The sequence below is a fragment of the Colobus angolensis genome, unplaced genomic scaffold, assembly GCF_000951035.1.
Source record: "Colobus angolensis palliatus isolate OR3802 unplaced genomic scaffold, Cang.pa_1.0 Scaffold15, whole genome shotgun sequence".
Classification (NCBI taxonomy): domain Eukaryota; kingdom Metazoa; phylum Chordata; class Mammalia; order Primates; family Cercopithecidae; genus Colobus; species Colobus angolensis.
In genome coordinates this window covers 285,724-309,493 of record NW_012114599.1, presented here as the reverse complement: position 1 = coordinate 309,493, position 23,770 = coordinate 285,724, and the positions used below count along the sequence as shown (strand labels likewise).

The 23,770-nt window shown below is 39.0% G+C and overlaps 1 protein-coding gene across 1 annotated transcript in view; it reads right to left on the bottom strand.

Annotated features, from left to right (window-relative positions):
• Positions 1-7,439: 7,439 nt before the first annotated feature.
• The window catches only part of LHCGR (luteinizing hormone/choriogonadotropin receptor), a 64,595-nt gene continuing 48,264 nt past the window's right edge, over positions 7,440-23,770 (bottom strand). The window contains exons 9-11 of the mRNA XM_011935850.1: positions 19,599-19,784; positions 14,896-14,976; positions 7,440-9,511 (exon numbers count right to left, since the gene is read on the bottom strand). Coding sequence (XP_011791240.1) covers positions 8,359-9,511; positions 14,896-14,976; positions 19,599-19,784 — 1,420 coding nt within the window. The 3' untranslated portion in view covers positions 7,440-8,358. The remainder of the gene's footprint in view (positions 9,512-14,895; positions 14,977-19,598; positions 19,785-23,770) is intronic.

The window sequence follows — 23,770 nt, the reverse complement described above, 5'->3', positions numbered from 1 at the left end:
TTTTATATGTATTTCGTTTTGTGTCTTAACAGGGTTTTTAAAAACTCTCATTCTATACCATTACAAAGCATAGATGCATCAGGATAATGGTACATGAAAAAGTATCACATTTCTTTTTTCTTGAAGTAAAATTTAAATCACGTTTCAGTTCCCCTTCATGGTAAAGTCAGTATCAGTTATTAGATTGGGACCAGCATTCCTCCCACCTCTCACCAAACCATGTTATAGAACGTCCTTGGGAGTCTTTTAAGTAGTGGAATATTCAAAAAGGCTTCTTTGGGTTTTAATTCTGTACTGATTACTGGAAATATGTTGATTGTTTAAGCCCAGATGGTCCCTTGGAGGCAGATGCCTATACTATTATTTGAACATGAAAATTTTTGCCAAGGCTAGGATCCCTATAGCTAAGGATCAGCCTCTCTGGACTTATCATCTGGCTAGGCCATTCTTCTTTATATTTCTGGGGAATTGTGAGGAAGTGGGTTAGATTCCTGTTCTACTTCTTGAAATTTTATACTTCTGTATTTTTCCTAATCATGGTGGGTTTTTCTCTCTCCCTACTTTTTCTGTTTTTTTTTGTGCAGTGGAAGACCCCTTTGCAAACCCTTTCCCCTTCAAAGGCAGTGCCTCACTCTCTTTTTCTTAACAGGGATCTCCTTCATTGATTTTAGGTTTTCTAAAACAAAAGTCAAGAAGAGATGTTCTCTTCAGGAACTTCTGCTTTGGCAATTTCATTTGAGATACGGAGGACTGGATAACTGTCTTGAAATCACAGAGAGAAAACAAAACATCAGATAAATAGCTCTCATTTTCCTGTAGCAATAAAAACAAAGCAAATTAATATTCCGATGCTATTCTATAATACTCTCTTCCTTAGTAGATTCACATCTCTCAAAGAAACATTTTCCCCATCACTCTGCTGCTCTTAACAGGTAGGGCACATATGGTCTGTAAGTCTAGGAGCTCTGTTTTTATCCCTGAATGGTGTTTTTAAGGACAGTAACTGTCACACAAAAAGCAGTGCAGGGATGAGTAGGTTATGGCCTATTAAAGCTCCTTAAGGATTCGATATCTGGATCTGACTGGTTACAGGACAAATTCCCTGTATCTTTTTGGAAAGCAACCCTATTGGGGAGTTTAATTTTTTCCAACACTTTTCTGTCCTACACAAGAGGCTCAGCTATTGGTATATCTTCTCGAAATCTGGATGGATCTCCTTTGAGCCCTGGGCAACGTGGATGGGGTATTGTCTCTGGCCTAAAGTTGGCAGCCGCATGAGGATTCAGTTAGTACTAGTGAGTGGGCTGGTCCCCTAGCTGTATTCTCCCATTAGGCCCTCTTTATCCTTAGTGATTGACCTTCATCCAAAAGTGATTGACCTTTTCCTTATTACCAGTGCTATTCCAGATCCTTCTCTGGATCTTGAGAACTCCCAGGAGCTGTGCATTCTTTTCAAGGGTGTTGCCTTCCATTAAATGTCTGTATTCTCTACATGGAAAGTAAAAAAAAGAGCCCTTTGCATCTGTCTCTGAAATGTACCAACTCCAGGGCTGAGGAGTGTACTTTCTTTTTTTTTTTTTGGAGACAGAATCTCGCTGTGTTGCCCAGGCTGGAGTGCAGTGGCGCGATCTAGGCTCACTGCAAGCTCCGCCTCCCCGGTTCACGCCATTCTCCTGCCTCAGCCTCCCGAGTAGCTGGGACTACATGTGCCCACCAACCACTATGCCTGGCTAATTTTTTGTATTTTTAGTAGAGATGGAATTTCACCGTGTTAGCCAAGATGGTCTTTATCTCCTAACCTCGTGATGCGCCCGCCTCGGCCTCCCAAAGTGCTGGGATTACAGTTGAAGAGTGTACTGTCTTCTTCCTGTTTTCTTTCAGGCCCACCCAGTCATTCTGTATTTTCCCTAGGCAAATTTTATTGCAAATTAAGGGCTGAATTTATTGATATGGGTGTACGCACCTGGGAGCTGGGAATTAATGTGTTGGTTCAAGTGCCTGGGGGAGGCAGCAATATTTGTTTCTAAAATTCTTTTCCTCTTCTTCACTGTGAACTTTAAAATCTCATTTTACTTTGGTGATTTTTTAAATGGCGTATTACACATACTGTTATTATATTGGGCCTCTTTATTTGTGTAGTGTATTTTATCATTAAAGAATAAGTCATGGTTGTTCCATTTGTGTCTCTGCTTGCTCTCATGCCCCTCATCTTTTAAAAATGCAAAAAGTCAATTTAAATGTATGCTTATCACAAAGCAATAATAATTTTCCTTGCGTGCTAACATAAACCAATTACATAGTTTTACTGGTGACTACAGAGATAATTAAGAGATCACCTAATTATTTTGGATCTGTTACCTTTTTATTAGTCTCAGATAATGCTAGGAAAAATCCTAGTTCTTGAGAAGTCATCTGAACAGTGACTTTAACATTTTTTGGCCTGAATCTACACTAAGAAATACAATTTAACAACTCAGTATATATTTGCATGTCGACTGACACACATAACACAAATGAGACAAAAGTTTCAGAAAATTATGCTTGCCTTTAGCATATGACAGCCTTCCCGATATCATCTGTTTGATTCTGTTTTGTTTCATTAAAAAAATTGATCGTGTTGACCCACTAAATTGATTTCACTACCTACATTTTTAACCTGTGTAGTAAAGATAGAGTGAGACACTAGTTCATTTTAAAAGAGAAAATTATTCTTTAAGCCCTGTAAGTCAGGAGAGTCTACCTGAGACTTGGCTTTGATATCATATTACTTTTACTTTCAGGAACATCTTTATTATGTCCAAGGTAAACATTTCCTATTGCATTTTTATAACAAAATACTCTAAGTTTCTTAGGTTCTTATAAAGACAGTCTCTTGGTAAATGTTATTTCTAAGCTCTTTTATAGGTAGAGAAATTTCTATGTCAGTATACTTTCAGAATTTCTCAAGTATTTTTGTTAGCATGCTGTAGTTCTTTCTTCCCTTTCTCCCTCCCTTCCTCCCTCCCTCCCTCCCTCCTTCTTTTCCTCCTCTCCTCTCCCCTCTCCTCCCCTAACCCTTCCCTCCCCTCCCTCTCCTCCCTTTTTCCTCCCCTTCCCCTCCCCTCCATTTCTCCTCCCCTTCTCCTCCCCTCCGTTTCTCCTCCCCTTCCCCCCACTCCCCTTCTCCTCCCCTTCTCTTTTTTTGAGACAAGGTCTGGCTCTATCACCCAGGCTGGAGTGCAGTGGTGCTATCTCAGTTTACTGCAACCTCCACTTCCCAGGCTCAAGAGATCCTCATGCCTTAGCCTCCCAAGTAGTTGGCATTACAGGCACTACCATGCCTGGTTAATTTTTGTATTTTTTGTAGAGACAGGGTTTTGCCATGTTGCCCAGGCCTGTCTTGAACTTGGGAGCTCAAGTGATTTGCCTGCCTTGGCCTCCCAAAGTACTAGGATTACAGGTATGAGCCACCACGCCTGGCCTATGCTGTAGCTCTTTCTTACATACTTTCTTCTTCTCTCTGTAGACTAAGAAGATCTTGCTGAGTTTGCACAGTTAGTCTCTTAGGGACTGACCAACTGACCTTGTCTGGTACATTTACCTATTTTATTCAATGTGCAGAACACCTCAGTCATGGCTATAATATATGTAAATAATCACCTCTATAGCTCAGACTCCATAGAGCAGCAAGAAATCTAATTGACACACGCAGTTTCAGTCAGATTGTGTAGGAAAAAGGATAACTTTTAGAGTGAATAGCATCAGTTAATTGTGGTGGGTAAAAAGGGAGGGGATTTAATGGGAGATTTTATTTCGACTCATATTAGTAGGTTAATATTATCCTGGTTTTCATGTAAATACACTCTAAGCCAGTGGGAATGTTGTGATTTATAACTAGAAGGCTAAATTATGAGTAGAAAGCCCTAGGTAATAACTCATAGGGGAAGAAAAAGATAAAAATATTGCTCATTTTGAGGAAATCATTATTTCTAATTATAAACACATTTATTGAAATCTTTGTGACAGAGATTCTTAATTACATGTGGACTCACTACAGTTTGAGGAAACCAAAATCATGCCCTTTACAGCAAATATTATAAATAGAGGAAAATATACCACTGCCTTTTAAAATCATTTTGTAAATTTAGATGAGTTATTCCAGATGAATTAACCCTTCTTAGCCATTTTGCAGCCTACCAGTGAAAATATCAAATGTTAATCAAAAAATACAAAACAGAAATATAAATTAATCGAGTATTGCATTTTGATGATTTAGGTATGAGAGATTATACAGAATAAGAATACACATGTTTTCTATGAGACCGTCTCATAGAGGAAATGCTTCTTAACTAGGACAGTTTTATTTTCAGTTATAAAAGTGAATCAGCTAAAAAATTATGAGTCATCTATGATGTGTAAGACTCTAGATATAGTTGGAAACAGAGATGAGTGTACCATTAAAAAAACTCCTATCATAGGTGAATAAGAGGTGTACTTGTAAAGATAATTAACCCGGCAGTGTAGGGTAAGAGACAAATGAGTGACGCAGAGGACAAATGCTAAAGAAGTTCAAAGAGAGAGATCATTGTGGGTTATATATTATTTATGTCCTACTTTATTTTGGATAAAGGAAGAGTCTTGACTATAGCAGATTAAGGAAAAAGTAAAGAGAGTTTAATTTTTAAAAAATAAAAAAGGCTGGGCACGGTGGATCATGCCTGTAATCTTAGCACTTTGGGAGGCCAAGGCAGGAGGATTGCTTGAAGACAGGAGTTCAAGACCAGCCTGGGCAACATGGCTAAACCCCATCTCTACAAGAAAAAAAAAAAAAGCCAGACATAGTGGTGCACTCCTGTAGTTCCAGCTACTTGGGAGGCTAAGGTGGGAGGATCACTTGAGCCCAGGAAGTAGAGGCTGCAGTGAGCCATAATCGCACTACTGCACTCCAGCCTGGCTTACAGAGTGAGACTCTGGTTGTTTTTTGTTTTAAGAAAAAAGATAAAAAAGATAAACCTGTGGTTGTTTTAGGGCCTTAAAGGATGCAGGGAAGGAGAGGTAAGGGATAAGGTGTCCAGACAGTAAGAATGGCATGGCTCCAGCATGGAGATTCATACGGCATGGCTAGGGAAAAGTGATTAGAACACTTTGTTTAATATAGAAAATCAGCAGGAAATAAAGTAAGTAGATTTAAAGTAGATCAGTAGAAATAAAGTTAGGACTCTGAATGTTAGGCTAAGCTCTAAAATTTAAATTTATGGTCCGATGAATTGCTCAGGATTTTTTTTTTTTGCAGGTATATAATAAAGTGAAATAGGATTTTATGACGATTAATCAGTGGTAGTGGGTATGAGAGTATGGACATGGGAAAGATTGGATAGGAATAAAAATTAGGGAGATACTCCAGGAGTAAGGGGAAAATGATCTGAGATGTGGGTGTGGCAATAAGAATACAATTTTTTTTCAGTTTACATTTACATGGGAATTTTTTTTTCTTTTTTGAGACAGGGTCTCACTTTGTTGCCCAGGCTAGAGTGCAGTGGCATGATCATAGCTCAATGCAACCTCGAATTCCTGGGCTGAAATGATTCTCCTGTCTCAGTCTCCTGAGTAGCTGGTACTACAGGCACGTTGCCACCACACCTGACTATTTTTTTAATTTTAATTTTTGTAGACATGGGGTCTCGCTATGTTATCCAGGCTGATTTTGAACTTTTGGCCTCAAGTGCTTGTCCTCTCAAAGTGCTGGGATTACAGGCATCAGCCACCATGCCTGGCCCTGAAATATAAACTGGTGTAGAAGACAATTCAGAAGAATAACTGGTAGATCTTAGCAACTGAAGAATACAGGAATGAGAATGAGGAAGACAATATACTGTACCTCCATGTGTTAAAACTTAAATTATAGTGTAGAAAGTAAACATCAGTTTTTGTGCAAAGGTTATGAAAGTTACAAGTAGCTTGGTCTTAAACTGCATTATGTGTGTAAAGTTTCTCCACAAGAATAGATTTTATTTCCCTTTTTTTCCTTTATGCTCTTTTTGCTTTCTTAGCTGTTTTGGTTCTGGGATTTATATATGAATCAGAAAGTTTGTGGTTGGTACACAGCAACATGACTAATTAGTATTCTGTTATATTGCTGAGACAAATTTTGGACACTAGCTTACAAGAGAGGCCTGCATCTGAATAAAGACAAGTAACTTGTTATGCAGCAGAAAAGTCAGAAGTGTGAAAAACACAATACAGAGAAGAGATTTTATAAAATTTATAATGTTATGATCCTTTGAATCACTTTGCACAGTGGCATAAGGATTGAAAACAGATTGGATGTGTAGAGTGTCTAGTTATGTCTATACATTTATATCATAAAATCTCAAAGGAGCTAAAAATGGGAAATAGCACAGATATTCATTAATAGAAGAATAGAAACAATGTTTTATTCATACAATGTAATACTAATCAGCAATATTCAAGCAATAACATGGATAAGTAGCAAATACATTGGGTTGAGTCAAAGGAGCCTTATACAAAGAGTATATACTATATGATTCTGTTTATTTGAAGTTCTAGAACAGACAAACTAATTGGTGGGAGAAAAAATAAAAAACTATCCTTCCCTCTGGGGCTGGGGGTCAGGAATTAACTGGGAAGGGGCATGAGGGAACTTTCTGAGGGTGATGATATTATATTACTATGTCTTGATAGAAGTTTGGGTCACATGGTGTATGCATTTCTCAGAACTCATTAAATGGCATGCTTAAGATTTGTCCATTTCATTATATGTAAATTTTATCTAGAAATGTAAATAAATATCTTGGTTAGTAGTAAGAGTGCTAAAATGTTTAGGGCTAAGTTCTGATGTCTACAAATTACTCTGAAATGCATCCAAAATAAGATGAATTGATAAATCATGGATAATTACATACATATGTAATGAAGCTAATATGGTAAAATATTGTTGAACCTAAGTGGTGCTGTATGGGTGTTCACTGTACAATTCTTTCAATTTTTCTGCACATTTGAAAACATAAAATGTTGGGGAAAATTTAAGGAACTTTGAATGCATATTACACCCTTAGATGACTGTTTTACCAATATGAGAGTCAGTAAAATACAGTGATTAAGAGGCTGGGGTCCTGAATCAGAGCTTTGAGTTTAAATTCTATTAGTTGGATCTTTTATTTGTTTTGAGAACATTGACAAATTGTAGGTTTTGCTCTCCTATAAAATGTGAATAATATCTACATCACAGAGTTTTATGAAGATTAAATGGGTTAAATTATATAACATTTATCAAGATGTTTGGTATAGAATTAGCTTTCAATGAGAGTTACTTTAAACAAGTCAAAGGAGCATACAAAAAACACTGTAGTTAAAACCATGGTTTTGTTGTCCTATAAGACTTCTAGAAAATACGGAATGTATTTTCCTATACTCGCCAAAGGATAGAAAATATGAAACAATTATTTTTAAATATTTAAAAATTTTATTTCATTCAAATAAAAATATAAGCTCTAGAAAAAAATTGTTTTCATTATATGTTTCATAACTTCAGAGTAATTCTAATGCAGCACATTTGTAGTGTACCATTGCCAAGATCTTGAGGTAGGAAGCAGGAAAACAAAATGGACTGAGACAGGGTTCCTACTCACGAGGAGTTTACAGTCTACAGCTTAATGTTTCACTAAGCAGATAGGCTGAAATGTGCTTTTAGATGTTTACCTTAAATTATAAATAAGTAGAATCCAGATAGGGGATAGATAAAAGTCTCTATAATAGAACAAATAGAACTTTCCGTGGTGGTGAAAATATTCTGTGTCTCTGCTGTCCAGTATGGTAACCACTAGTCACATGTAGCTATTGAGAACTTGAAACGTGGCTAGTGCAACTGAGAAACTACACTTTTCATTTTATTTAATTTTAATTTAGCCACATGTGGCCAGTGGCTACCAGATTGGACAGTGCGTCTCTAGAGTGTTTTTTTCAAACTACCTGAGGAAAAAGGCCAGTTAAATTTCTAATCTGTTATGAACTAATATTTTTATGGAATGCCATACAAATTACAAAAATGAAAAAAAGATATGCAAAATACCTCCTCAGTTTTTAAAAAGATTCATCAAACAAAATTACTGTGGCAAAATTTCTATAAAGATTTCTAAATGCTCTCAACTTGTGTATTGATGCCCTATAGCAATGACAAATAGTTTTTGGTATGGCAGTGGTCATAGACTACACTTTCTGCTAGGTAGAGGTCTCTTGCCCAATGTACCTAAAAATAAATAATTTCCTAAATCCAACCCTTTATGTTGAAATTACTGGTACAGGTAATTTTTTTTTTACGGGCTTAAAAACAATTCGATAATGCAGTTGCTGATGTAACAGTTAACACTCTGTGTAGCACGTCTTGTCTAGGAGAGCTGTACCTTGACAGTGCAATGTGGACAGCTTCAGGGTGGACTGAGAAGGCTTATTTAATCCAGTGAAGCCATTTTTGCAGTTGGAGGTATAAGCTGAAAAATCTTTCCTTCGATAAAGTTCAGCCCGATGTTTACAGCATCCAAATTTGCTCAGCAACAGAAAGAAATCTCTTTGGAATGTCTTAGTGAATATTGCATACAGAAATGGATTGGCACAAGAATTGATGGGATAAAAAAGAACCAGTAAAACTTTAGAGTTGGTTACTGTGATAAGAGGCACTTTGAAGGCAGCTGAGATGGCAAAAAAAGAGATAGGTGCCATGCAGGTGAAATCTGTGAAGATGAGGATTGCCATTTTCTTAGCAATCTTTGTATCTTTGTTGGTAGCCATTAATTCTGGGTTTTGAACTGCAAAATAAATTTTAATGTAGCAAGCACAAATTATGATGAAGGCCACCACATTGAGAATCAGGATGGTTAATATATAGACTTGTGAGAGAGTGGTTTCCACATCCATGGGGAAACATATACTGACCTTCATGTAATTGCTGACACCCACAAGGGGCAACATAGCAATTAGAGAAGAAAAGAGCCATCCTCCAAGCATAATCAGAATGGCATGTCTTAATCGCAGCTTTTGGTCCACGTGAATAGCATAAGTGATGGTGTGCCATCTTTCTAGAGTGATGACGGTGAGGGTGTAGACAGAAAGTTCACTTGCGAATACAGTGAAAAAGCCAGCAGTGCTGCACCCGCTCCCTGTCTGCCAGTCTATGGCATGGTTATAGTACTGGCCCTTGGTTTGGGAATCAACTGAGGCTATGAGCAGCAGATAGAGTCCCATGCAAAAGTCTGCAAAGGAGAGATTGCACATGAGAAAACGAGGCACTGTAAGTTTGTAACGACTTGTCAGGAGAACAAAAAGAACAGTCATGTTTCCCATGATGGCTAGAATATTAATCAGCCAAATCAGGACCCTAAGGAAGTCATAGCCCATAATATCTTCACAGGGATTAAAAGCATCTGGTTCAGGAGCACATCGGGGTGTCTTGGGCAAGCAGAAACCATATTCATAGTCCCAGCCACTCAGTTCACTCTCAGCAAGCATGGCAGAATAACTGTAAGAAGAATTATTGGCTTGATGTAAGAGATTTTCTCTGAGTATTAAAAAAATTCAAGAATTATGTTTCTTTAAAGCCAAAGAAACAAAAGGAAACAAATCCATAATAGCCTCAGCCTTACGTTTGTTAAATTATTTGAGAACTCTGATTTGATGTAGGAGTTCCTTAAGAAGGGAATGAAAAGCCATTAGACTATATATACATGTATCTACACACATATATGTATATATACACATATATACATACATATATACACATGTGTATACATATGCGCATATATACACATGTACACATATATGCATATATACATATGTGTATATATAAATGTGTTTTATATATATGTATATATGTGTGTATATATACATATATATAAAAAACATTGATGCAAAAACTTAATGAAGCTGTTTAAAAAGGATGATTTTCTTTCGAAAACAAGTTTAGAAAGACAATGTATGCTTGGTAAATCTAAAATAATCCTTTCTTGTCATTTTCTTAGCTATTTATCTCTCATTTAGTTGCCAACCAAACTGCTACCAAGCTGTTTGTATGTAGTAGAACACAAATGGAAGGCTCATGTTATTGAAAGTCATTTGCTACTGGTGGACTTGTTTGCATTTAAGTCCCTGGCTAATCAAATAGTCCAATCGAGAAATAGAAACCAAGGATAGATTATTAGAAATTTAGGAGCAGAGGAAGAATATAGTTGTGAACAAGAGGAAGAGATGGTGAAAACATTGCTCTTTAGGGGCATGAGTCAAAGACAGAGGGAGGCTTAAGAGGTACTTTGTCCCTAGTGAAAGAACAGCCCTTCCTTTGCCACTCCTTTCCAACCCCACTGATACTTCCTGAGTTTAGGGTTTTTTCTGCTTTCTCTCTCTCTCTCTTTTTTTTTTTTTTTTTGAGGCCGAGTCTGGGTCTGTCACCAGGCTGGAGTGCAGTGGCACAATCTCGGCTCACTGCAACCTCTGCCTCCCAGGTTCAAACGATTCCCCTGCCGCAGCCTCCCGAGTAGCTGGGACTACACGCACACACCACCACCCCCAGCTAATTTTTTGCATTTTTAGTAGAAACGGGGTTTCACCATGTTGGCCAGGATGGCCTCCATCTCCTGACCTTGTGATCCACCCGCCTCGGCATTACAGGCATGAGCCACTGGCCCGGCCCGGGTTTTTGTCCTTTCTTATGGAGCAGTTAGTTTTCTTCCTGATATCCTTTCTTCAATCTTAGCCCTCTCCCTAGTCCATTTGTATGTACCTTCTAGAACGGCCTTTCCCAAATACAAAGTTACTAATTTCACTTACTGAACTCAAACCTGCCCCAGGCTCTCATTGGCTATGAGATAAAAATCCAAACTCATTGTGATGACTTCCAAGGCCCTCGTTGGTCTGGGTTCTGCCTATTTCTCCAGCCTCATCTCTAAGAAGCAGTAGTGCTGCAGAATTCAGAGAATGGGCTCTGGAGCGAGACTTCCAGGACCCAGTTCTAGCACGGCTCTTACAGGCTGTGTAATCCCGGGAGAATTAATTAATATCTGTGTGCCTCAAGTTCTTTATTTGCCAAGTAGGGATACTAATCATACCTTCTGTGTTACAGTTGTGCTAAGAATTGAATGCATTCATACATGTAGAATGTTTAGAATAATTCTTGAAGCAATCAATATTAGGGATTCTTAAAATTAGCTCTTGCAGCTCCCTTGGGCAACCTTCTCTTTGGTCACATAAAATGACTTGTAGCTCTCTGAATAAGTTCTACTGTTTCACTCCTCTGTCTTTGTACATACTTCTGCCTAGAATTTTCTTCCTTTCCTCATCTCTCTGGTGAATTCCTCCTCATCTGTAAAGATAAGCTCTTCTATGAAGGCTTTCTTGATTATACTCCCCAAGTATTATTTATCCTCCTGCCAGAGCTGAACTTAGTACAATTGCAATTATCAAAACATATTGCAATTAAGTGATGATGCATGTCTATCTTCTTTAATTGTCTATTCACTTCTTGAAAACAGAGGACTAGGTTTTACTCATTTCTGAAATCCCAGGGCCTAGCACGGTTTTGGCTCAGAGTGTTCATTCAGTAAATGTTTGTAGAGTGAATAATCCTAAGCCAGGATGATTCTAGCTCTGAAAGGAATTAAGAGGATACAGGGACAGTGAGCACACAGCATGATGCCTGTAGGCTCAACAAACATTTTTGTTTTTACCCATCTTCTGCTAATACAATCTTAGGAACTGGAGAAATGGGCATATTTTTTTCCTGTCAAGGCCATTACATGTATGTATTTATAATACATTTTTGTACAATACACGAGGAACCTTATGGTTCTAACACACTAAAAGGATCTTTTTCTCTACTTTCGAAAGCTAACTTCTCATGTTTTGTATTTTAAGTGCATACCTAGTTCAGTGAGTGGAGGAAATAATAAATTGGAAGAATACAATACTGAAGGGAAAGAACACAGATTTTAAAAAAGAAAAAGATCTGTGACCTGGGACTCTGAAAATATGTTAGAGTATTGTGGAGCCCAATTTGGAACTAGAGAAGGGCTGCTGCTATGTACAGAAGACCACATAGGAACTTCCCGTGTTTTATTATTAAATATTGTTGTAACCAGCACATTTGTTTGTCCTCTTCTCATAGACATAAATATAATTACCATTTTTTTAATCTTTAAAGGGAGAAGATGGTTATAAAGAACTATTAAAGAAAATAGATCATTAATTTCTTAGCATTAGAAAGGTTTTAAGGCCAGGGGCGGTGGCTCATGCCTGTAATCCCAGCACTTTGGGAGGCTGAGGTAGGCAGATCACCTGAGGTCGGGAGTTTGGACCAGTCTGGCCAACATGGCAAAACCCTGTCTCTACTAAAAATACAAAAATTAGCTGGGCATGGTGGCATGCACCTGTAATCCCATCTGCTTGGGAGATTGAGGCAGGAGAATCGCTTGAACCCAGGAGGCGGAGGTTGCAGTGAGCCGAGATTGTGCCACTGCACTCGAGCCTGGGTAACAAACCGAAATTCTGTCTCAAAAAAAAAAAAACGTTTTTAAAGACCATCTCATTGAATCCTTTCATTTTATTGGTAAGGAAACCAAGATTAAAGGAGGTAAGTGACTTGTCCAAGGTCTCTCGGGGATAGTGACAGTAGCAGCATGAGGTCTTCATAACCACAGCTCAGACACCTTTCCCCTAACTTCACTCTCATTGTTTTTCAAAGTGTGGTCCTTGAATCAGCTCCATCGGAATCACCAGGGTGTTTGTTAAAATGCAGACTCCTGGCTTTCCAAACCCTGAATAAAAAATCTCTAGAGGCAGAGCCCAGGAATTTGCATTTTAAGTAAGCTCTCTAGATGATTCATACAAAATAATAGCCTTTGTTAAATTAGGTGAAAACTTTCCAACTGTTCCTGATTTCCTTTACTCCTTTCCCCTTATCAAAACTACTTCAGTTCTTAGAAGCACTATTGTAAAACTTCTAAAAATTCTGCCATGATTTCTGATTAAATTTATATCAATAAGAAGTCAAACATGTTTTCTCACTTCCTCTCGCTGTCTGGTCCTTTGTCCTTTCTTTTTTGCCCTACTGGGCATATGTCTAGCAATTTTTCTCCCTGGTGATTTGTCTTCAGACTAAATGCCCACCTGCCATTACTTTACGTTTGTGTCCTGGGGTGGCTTCTGAGGGCAGCATCATGCTTATTGACAAAGCCCGGCATGGAGCTGTCTTTAGTATTGGAGGCTATGCAGGGAGTATGAATGGACTCACATGGGCTTAGTAATATTGAATCAGAGGAAGGAGAGCTGTAGTACCGCTGCTCCAGTCACAAGAAAGAAAGGAGAAAAGATGGGAATTTTAGGAGGACAATAGGGCCAGCCATAGAGGTAAGGATGCATTGTCTTGGGGAGAACAGGTAAGGCTTAGTGGCTGGGTGTAGAATTTCTAAACTCTAGGCACTGAGGAATGGCTATCTGGTGGGAGGGAGGAGGTAGGAGATTTAGCATAAAATGCTTTCACAAGGAGAATGCTGTTTGTACTTAGATTTTATGTTAATTTCGGTTAGTTTTGAAGATGCTAGAGATTAAGGACTTGTCTTAAAGCAGTGATAGCATAGCAAACTTAAGGTTGTTTATGCTCATTTGGGAAGGTTTACGGTGAGGACTGGTGAGGATTATATGGAGGATGGTTTAAAATCTTCCTTCCCCTCAAACCACTCCTTGGTGCTATTATTAACTATACCCATAAATGTTTTCTTGTTGATAAGAATAAGGTCATGTGGTTGCAAAAGAGTTACATAGAAGGTTACTGATAGAATACTGAGTAAGATGGTGGGAAGGGAGAAGAAAAGGCCACTGGAGGATATGGGTGCCAGACCTACTGCGAGAAAAGGAAAAGAAGGAGACAGTAATACTTATTTACCCTTGGTGTTGTCACATTGCTAAGCAACTTCCTTCATTCTCATGGTTCTGAAAGCCAAATGGTATTTCTGCTGTTCCTTACAGATGAGGAGAAAGGTCTCAAAAAGGATAAATTTTGCCAGTGATACTCAGTGTTATAGGAAGGTTACTTCCAAGGATTCATATCCTTGGAATGGAACCCCAAAGTCCAGGGTCATTCTACCACGTCACCCTGAAGCATCTGTCTAACTTGGAGACTGATAGGAAAAGAAAAGAGGAGAAAATTTCAGAAAGAGATTGGCGAAGTATCTCAGAGGGACCTCTAGTTTTGTAGTCTGGAGGACTCATGGGGGCATAATAAAATCTAAATCTTAGTAAATGTGCCATAGGGACACTGGGATTATCTTCTGAGGCATGCTGTTTTACAGTTGAAGATAAGTGAAATGCCAAGGCAACCAGCATTTATAGCAGAAAAGTGTTAAAAGTTAGTCAGTAAAACAGCAATGTAGCTTCCATCCAGTGTATGTTAGCGATACCATGAAGACTAATTTTAAGCCCAGGAGCATAGTTGTTGGGGTAGCCTAAGTCTCCTTTAAGGGAAGTGGCTACTTTTAAGCTACGTTTGCAATTAGTTAATCTTTGTGGAATGTTGACCATGTGACTAGGGGAAATTCTTACAAATGAAGCTATCAGTTATATCAGCCTTTGGTGACATCAAAATACCTGCGAAGTTTTAATTTTTGAGGAGGCTTTAATATAAGTTTGGAATAAATATTAAGGAACATTTTAAAATAGTTTTTTAAACAGTTGAAAGAGATGCTTGATCAACTTGATGTCAATTGCAAAGAAAAAATTCCCATTTTAAAACTATTTAAAGATGCTTTGCAACAGCTCCCCAACCAAGACCGTATCAAAAGAAAAAATTGATGCTGATAATAAGGTACACACAGAACAAGATATGACTTCTGAGTTTCCTTGCATGCAAATACTTACAATGTTTTATTATCCAGTTTCCTTACTGTGCTTTCACATTGTTTGGAAAAGTTTTCAGAAATGGAAAGTGAAAAATTCTGTCTGAAAGAGAAGAGGTTAAAAAAAGCATTTGAGCTTTTGGTCTTCAAGCTAAACCTGATTGTGCATCTATTTATGCTTTGTTCATGCAAATTCTTTACCTATTACACCAGCATCTTGTTCTGCACCATTGTCCTAACTGAAATGCTTCCTGAGGAGAGAGTAAAGGCTTCTGAATTGTCATTAGAGTGCTTCCAGCTTAGATAAAATGCTTCTGAATACTAAGCATTTTGTGTGGGCACTAGAGATGAAAAAACTTAAATTTGTCATATTGAATCAAGGATTTTTCAATGATTACTAAAAGCTACTTTTATGGCATATTAAGGTTTGCTCCTTACCACTCTCCTTTCCACATTGGCCTTAACAAATAATCATTCTGTGTTCATGGTTTTGAATTGTAACTGGGCACCTTTTTAAAAGGATTTGAAGATGCTGGACCTGACATCATGATGTGAATTTCAGGTTATTTTTTCTTATGTGCAGAAACATATGTGGGTGCTCCCTACTCCTCCATCTTTCCCTCTAAGAAGTTTAGCCTATGGAAATTGGAGAAATACCAATAAAATAAAATGAGGCCTGTTCTTACCTGAGGGAGCACTTACCTAGGGATGAAATTTAAGGGAGATACAAATGAGTAAAGAAATAGGATATAAGCATTCCCTTTTCTTCCACGGCCTTGCCAGCATCTGTTGCTTTTCTCATTGTGGTTTTGATTTGCATTTCTCTGATGATTAGTGATGACGAGCATTTTTTCTTTAGAAGACATACAAGCAGCCAACAAACACATGAAAAAATGCTGTTCTATTCATGCCCTTTGCCCACTTTTTAATGGGGTTATTTATTTTTGTGCTTGTTGATTTGCTTAAGTTTGTTATAGATTCTGGATATTAGACCTTTGTCAAATGCATAGTTAGTGAGTATTGTTTCCCATCCTGTAGGTTGTCTGTTTACTCTGTTGATAGTTTCTTTTGCTGTGCAGAAGCTCTGTAGTTTAATTAGGTCCCACTCGTCAATTTTGGTTTTCATTGCAATTGCTTTTGAGGACTTAGCTAAAAATTCTTTACCAAGGCTGATGTCAAGAAGGGTATTTCCTAGGTTTTCTTCTAGATTTTTACAGTTTGAGAAAAGGGAACGCTCATACACTGTTGATGGGAGTGTAAATTAGTTCGTCCACTGTGGAAATCAGTTTGGAGGTTTCTAAAAGAACTCAAAACACAGCTACTATTCAACTCAGCAATCTCATTACTCAGTGTATACCCAATGAAATAGATCATTATACCAAAAAGACACATGCACTTGTATGTCATTGCTCTGCTATTCACAATAACAAAGGCATGGAATCAACCTGGGTGCCTGGATTGGATAAAGAAAATGTGGTACAGGCCGGGCGCGGTGGCTCACACCTGTAATCCCAGCACTTTGGGAGGCCGAGGTGGGTGGATCACGAGGTCAGGAGATCGAGACCATCCTGACGAACACGGTGAAACCCCGTCTCTACTAAAAATACAAAAAAATTAGCCAGGCGTGGTGGCGGGCGCTTGGAGTCCCAGCTTCTAGGGAGGCTGAGGCAGGAGAATGGCATGAACCCGGGAGGCGGCGGAGCTTGCAGTGAGCAGAGATCGCACCACTGCACTCCGGCCTGGGCGACAGAGCGAGACTCCATCTCAAAAAAAAAAAAAAAAGAAAAAGAAAATGTGGTACATATATACAATATAATTCTATGTAGCCATAAAGAATAATGTCTTTTGCAGCAACATGGATGGAGCTGGAAGCCACAATCTTAAGTGAATTAATTCAGGATAAGAAAACCAAATACTGCATGTTCTCACTTATAAGAGGGAGCTAAACACTGGGGACATATGAACAGAAACATAGGAACAACAGGTGCTGCAGAATACTAGAGGGGGCAGGGAAGGAGGGAGGCATGGGTTGAAAAACTACCTATTGAGTATTATGTTTACTTCCTGGATGCAATATACTCATGTAACAAACTGGTACATGTACCCCCTGTAACTAAAATAAAAGTTGAATCAAAAAATAGTAGTTGTCCACAGAGGAGGTCTACAGAAAAAAAAACAGTGGTTTCTTCATAATTACAAATGCCCTTGATTGTCTCTTATTTCTTCTCTCCTCATATTCACTGCCCTGATGGCATCCTCATGACAGTCCATCTTTGTTTTTATAGAGAATGAAATTTGCATCTTCTCTGATGGGACAATGCATTGTTTCTACACAGTTCATGCATATTCTATGCAAGAAGTATCATGCTGTTGACACATTATTACAAGGTTTATCAACTGCATTCATTAAGAATTTGGACATGATGGAAAAGGACAGGCTCAGAAGGGGCTAATTCCAAAAGGCTACTTGGTGAAGTCAGATCAAGATTCCCTGAGGGCAGTGGGGTACAAGGCCGCAACCAGAAAAGATATATGACATTTGCCTATTTTCCTTTTCATAAGTTTCAAATAGACTTACATTGTAATAGCAATTTGTAAAACATCAGAAAATTAAATTGTAACACACAGAAAGCAGGTAAAACCTGAATGTACAGCTCAATGATTTCTCACAGAATGATCAGCTATGTACCCATTAGTCAGGTCAATAAATGAAAATAACCAAGACCCCCTACCCCTGCCAAGAAAAAAAGAAAAATGGGAAAAGAGAGCAGGCTGTGAGGGCCTCAACCTTTACTGATGAGGAAGGAGAAATGAGGCAATTCAATTTGGACATTTCTATGTATTATTATTCTCCAATACATGAGACAATTCCTTGCAGGAATATTTTGTCTCTTTCACCTACTGGAATAAAAATCCCTGAACTAAAATTTTCACATGCCAGTAATTTCAGGAAGGGATGTGATTTCTTTGCCACAAAATGTGGGTATCCAGAATCAGCTTTATCATAAACCAATATCTCTATCCTTTTCCTAACTGGTCTCTCACCAGTTTTGCTCACCTCCAAACCATCCTCCTTGCTGCAAAGCGGTATTTTATAAAAGCAAATTTGAGTAATCTTGCTTCAAAGTCTTCATGGCTCCCCATCCTGTAAACAACTGGACCTGGCCCTCTGATCATCATGGCCCACATCTCCTTGGCTTCCTCTTCTGTTTCATCTTCCTCCTTGTGTCCATGTTTCACTTTTTCTGAGAGAGTTCCATCTACTCTCTCTTGACTTTGTGTCTTCACATGAGCCATTCTATCTTCTTTGTCTGCTTTTTCTCACTCTGTCTAGACAACTCCTGCCTGTTCTTCAAGACTCAGCATAAATCACTTCCATCAGGAAGCCTTCCATAATCCCTGCTACCATTAACAAACTCTTCCTCAGTGCTCTCAGAACACTCTGTTCTGTTCTCAGATCTGTCATAACATTTGCTATGTTGGACTTAAATATTGGCTCTCTTGTGTGTTGCCCCCATACAGCTGTCTGTGACTTATCTTTGTACCTTCAGGCTTTCACACAGTGTTTGGAACACAGTGAATGCTCAGTTAATGTTTTTGAAGCTCAGTTAATGCTGCATGACTCTCTGAATACAGCAAGTGTTTTATCTTCTCAGCTATCCCAAAAGCCTCAGGTGGAGCTGAACCTCCTATATGCAAGGTACAAATAATGCATCCTGGTTGATTATAAATAATTCATTTTGGTTGATTCCAAACAAAGACAGCAGCATCTGGTGTCACTCTCTTAGTGCCTTAACTGATTAACTGAAGAGAGCCTATCTCCATAGGCTGCAATAATAACACTTTAGGGCAGTGTTGTCCCAACTGTAAGTTGTGTGACCCATTGGTGGGTCATGAAAGCAATAGAGTGCATCAAGACTGGCATTAAAAATAAAAAAAGCATAAAATAGAGTGAAATAAACAAGAAAATATCAGCATATTACATATTAAAAAGTTAAGTATCACTCTGCTTTATTTCTGTTACATATGTGACATGTACTGAGTTGCAATACAAAAGTATTTGTTACTATGCATCTCAGTCAAAAAAAAAAGTCTGGAAAACAATGCTCTGAGGAAAGAATGAAATTCAGCCACCGTGTCCCCGACCCTGGATGAATGGAATCAGTACGATACCGACCACTGGATGCAAACCGTCCAGGAGCTCATTCCCTTTCTGTTCCCATACTAAGCTTATCTTTAGCTGTAATTCTGTTCTGAAATGTAAGATGTTTGTCTACTAGGAGAGAAATAGTTTTGAAAACCTTCTGTAGTGTTTTGTGTCCATTTTTAAATTAAAGATTAAAACATTAGGTAAGTTTTGCCATCCTGAAGCTTCTTCCTCCGCTTACAAAAATGATGCTCTCTGATAAGGATTAGAACAAATCCTTTGAGATGCCAGTTTTATACTCCGTTCTGCAAATGCTAAAATGGCCTCTAATTCAGTACACCCAGAATTGGCTACAAAGGTCTTCTAGCTTCGGGGTGAATCAACTATTTGGCAGCAGTTTCCACAAGGAAACAGAACAGTTTGTTTTCTCCTTATCTATTTGAAAGTGACCCCATGTCTATGGAGTTGGCCGAGAAGGCAGGGAGTGAAGGGGAGTGGAGCTGTCTACTCATTGACTACTTTGAAATCTGAATTTCTGCCACAGCTTGGGTAGGCTTTACCTTTTGTTTTTTACTTACTCTTTTGTTGGCAAGTTTCTAAAAGCACAGCAGTGGCTGGGGTAAGTCAACGTGGCTTCCAGGAGATTGGCAAATTTTTCTCTCGATGGCAATTTTTTTAGAGAATGGGATGACGTGGCAATTAGCGTCTGAATGGACTCTAGGCCATAGCTTGGCAGGGCCTGCAATTTGGTGGAAGAAATATCCCTGAACAATAAAGGGGAGAAATGCTTTTTATTTATTTATTTTATACATTTTATTCAGAGAATGGAACCTCCCCCAACAATATTATCGTTATAGGCACTGAGGAATCTTCTCCATCTTGCTTTCCCCTTAATTCTCCATTTCAATTACTCTCACTAAGATCTGAATTCAAAAAAGCGATTCTGTATTTTTTCTCATGTGCGCCTCATTATTCTTTTCAAGGTTAAGTATAACTCCTTGCACCTACCATACATTTATTAGCATTTCTCTGTCTCTCCCCTCTTCCAACTCCTTTTCCCCACCCTCTCTCTTCCTCTACTTCTTTCCACTTAGCAGAAGTGAAATAACCACTTGCTTTATGCGACAGCCAGCACGTGCAGTTACATCAGCTTTTGTGCTCTAGCGAAATTATTCAGGGCTTCAGATGCCTCAGTCTTTGATTGATTAAGCCCTGCAGGAGAGGTTTTCATGAAGCATAGGCTGGTTACCTTATTAAGAGCTCCTATGTGGCATTAGCCGTCATCTACCTAGGAAGCAGAATGCATGTTCTCTAATGCAAACTTGATTCATCTGTTCAAAGCAAGCAAACACAACCTTGCAAGTCGAACTGTATGGAAAGGTCAGGCTTTGTCAACAAGGTCCTGAACTCTTTGGTTTTACTAGACTTGAGGCAATGTCCAAGAAAATTCTAAACACATTAAGTGTTAGGAGAAAAGAGTCAACGAGAATTAAACAATTCTGCTCATCTTCTAAGTGGCTGCTGCTGATGCCCCACAAAACTTTTCTAGCAGCACAGCTCCCCTCAGCAATCATGCCTGAGACTTGGTGTTCAGCACTTGGGAGGGGACCAACAGGTGACCGATGGAAGATGAACTTGATGACATGGAATGATGATGGTGTAGGACCTCAGTGGAAAAATTAAGGCAGCAAAATTTGTCCCAGGGGCTTCAGACTTTCCTGCTTTTGTGTCCCTATTGATTTAGGTAACCAGGGTTCTCATTCTGCTTTATAGGGTTTTTTATCTCAGACATGTTCGGGATTGAGCTCTTTGAAGATCTGGTGGCTTTTTTGTTTGTCTTGTGAGTGAGTAAATTTAAAATTAGGTTCTTTGAAATGGTAAGGCCTCATTACAAGGGAGTGAACCTCTGATAGTGAGTTTTCAGTCTTATTAACAGACTAGTTTGAGAAATACTTTTTGAGTAAGGGTGGAGTGGATGCTTTTAGATACGATTCAAATCCTAGGGGTATAATAAGAACAACCTCTTGGGATGGAAGAGACCTAGGTCTGGTGCTACTGTTTTGGACATGAGAGTGTAGGGATCTGTAGTGCCCACAGTCACTTCTGAGGAGCTAACCAAGCAGCTCTTCAAGCCAATACTGTCATGCAGGGGCCTTGGGAACACAGTGGCTTGGTTGTGTTTTGCACCTGAGCCAGAGACAGCTTTCTTTGTTTGCCTAGTGACCAAGTAGATGGCCAGCTTGCTGTAACAGCTCTGCCTACAGGATGTGCTAAACTGAAGAGTATTCAGTCAACCTACAGGATTTGGAGTCTGGTGTGCTTTGCATATGATACATATAGAAAAAGACCCCTAGGATAAGGTTGCCAGAATTTGAGAGCAGAGAAAGCAGTGGGCAGGAGCCACAAGGTAGTGGAAGTCATAAGTAAACAGAAGTTATAGAGTTTAGTGGAGATTAGAGGGAGTTAGGATTGATAGTGGCAGAAGTTAGGAAACAGAAAGATGTAGGAATTTTAGTGGTGGGAATTAGGAAGTGGAGTCAGAAGTTGATAGTGTCAGGACTTATGAAGTAGACAGAGTGAGAACTGGACAGTGGCAGGAGCTAGGAAATAGATGAAGTCAGGGGTTGACAGTGGGAGCTAGGAACTAGCACAGTCAGGGCTCCACAGTGGCAGGAATAGGAAGTAGACAGTCAAAAGTGGATAGCAGGAAGGAGTTAGGAAATAGAGAATGAGGGGCTGATAGGGACAGGAGCTAGTAAATAGACAGACTTTGTGTTTTATACTGGTGGAAATAGAAAGTAGACAGTCATGAGTTGATCTTGGCAGGATCTACATTATGAAGAATAACGAGGACAGCTCATTTCCTTCCCTTGCTCAAAACCCCAAAGCCTCCCCATCTCACTTAAAGAAAAGACAAAGTCCATATAGTGACCACAGGCCTCACCATGATCCAGCTCTCTGCCGTGTCTCTGTCCTTATATTCTATGATTCCCTTCTTTGCTCACTCTGCCATATTGGCCTCCTGGCTGCTCTTCAAATACACAAGGCAAGATTCTGTCTCAGGCCTTTGCTTTTGCTGTTCCCCCTCCTGGAACACTTTTCCTGCAGATAATCACATAACTTGCTTTCTTACTTCCTTTAGGTGTTCATTCAAACGACACTTTTTCGGGATAGTCTTCCCTCACCATCCCCTTTAAAATAGTAATCCCCCCTCTAGAACTCCTTTCCCCACAACCAAATGAGTTTTCTCCTCTACAGCCGATAGCATTTGGATGACTACATATTTTATTTACTTATATGATCCATGTCTGTCTTCCCCATTCTATGAAGGCAGAAGTGCTTATCTCTTCTTATTCTCTGCCATTTCTCTGATGCCTAATCCAGTGACTACTGCAGGGTATGGGTTCGTAAGAGTTAGTGAATAAATGGATGAATAAACAAACAAATGAACTGGGTTACCCTGCTGACTATTTTTCTAGAACTTTTTTCATTGTAAAATGACATGCCTGTTTATTGCTTTGCCTGTTTATTGGTGTCTCCCTTATGTGACTGTCATCTGGTTAAGAGCAAGGACCAGGGCTATTTTTCTTACTACAGTCTGTTCACCACGGTGCCTGGTACACAGGATAGGTTCAGTCAATGTTTGTTGGATAAATAACAGCTGCTGGAGTAGGTTAGTGATGTTGTGGACTGCCACTTCTGTGATGGGATAACCAGTTGCCCTGTGTGTGAGCAGCACAGTAGTTGGAATGCTGTTGCATTTATCCCCGAAACCTGACTGCAACTTCAGGTCTCTGAAGGATGTTGGATGTTTCATGTTGGATGTTTCAGGCTTTGTCAGATTCAATGTTCTATTTCTCCTAACTTTCCCATGTATCCTTTTTTTTTCTTTTTTAAAATACTTTAAGTTCTGGGGTACATGTGCACAACATGCAGGTTTGTTACATAGGTATACACGTGCTATGTTGGTTTGCTGCATTCATCAACTAATAATTTACATTAGGTATTTCTCCTAATGCTATCCCTCCCCCAGCACTTCCACCCCCCAGCAGGCCCTGGTGTGTGACGTTCTCCTCCCTGTGTCCATGTGTTCTCATTGATCAACTCCCACTTATGAGGGAGAACATGCAGTGTTTGGTTTTGTGTCCTTGTGATAGTTTGCTGAGAATGATGGCTTCCAGCTTCATCCATGTCCCTGCAAAGGACATGAACTCATCCTTTTTTATGGTTCCATAGTATTCCATGGTGTATATGCGCCACATTTTCTTTATCCAGTCTATTACTGATGGGCATTTGGGTTGGTTCCAAGTTTTTGCTATTGTGAATAGTGCTGCAATAAACATACGTGTGCATGTGTCTTTATAGTAGCACAATTTATAATCCTTTGGGTATATACCCAGTAATGGGATTGCTGGGTCAAATGGTATTTCTAGTTCTAGATCCTTGAGGAATTACCACACCATCTACCACAATGGGTAAACTAATTTGCACTCCCACTAACAGAGTAAAAGCATTTCTATTTCTCCACATCCTCTCCAGCATCTTTTGTTTCCTGACTTTTTAATGATCGCCATTCTACTGGTGTGAGATGGTATCTCATTGTGGTTTTGATTTGCATTTCTCTGATGACCAGTGATGATGAGCATTTCTTCATATGTCTGTTGGCTGCATAAATGTCTTCTTTTGAGAAGTGTCTGTTCATATCCTTTGCCCATTTTTTGATGGGGTTGTTTGTTTTTTTCTTGTAAAT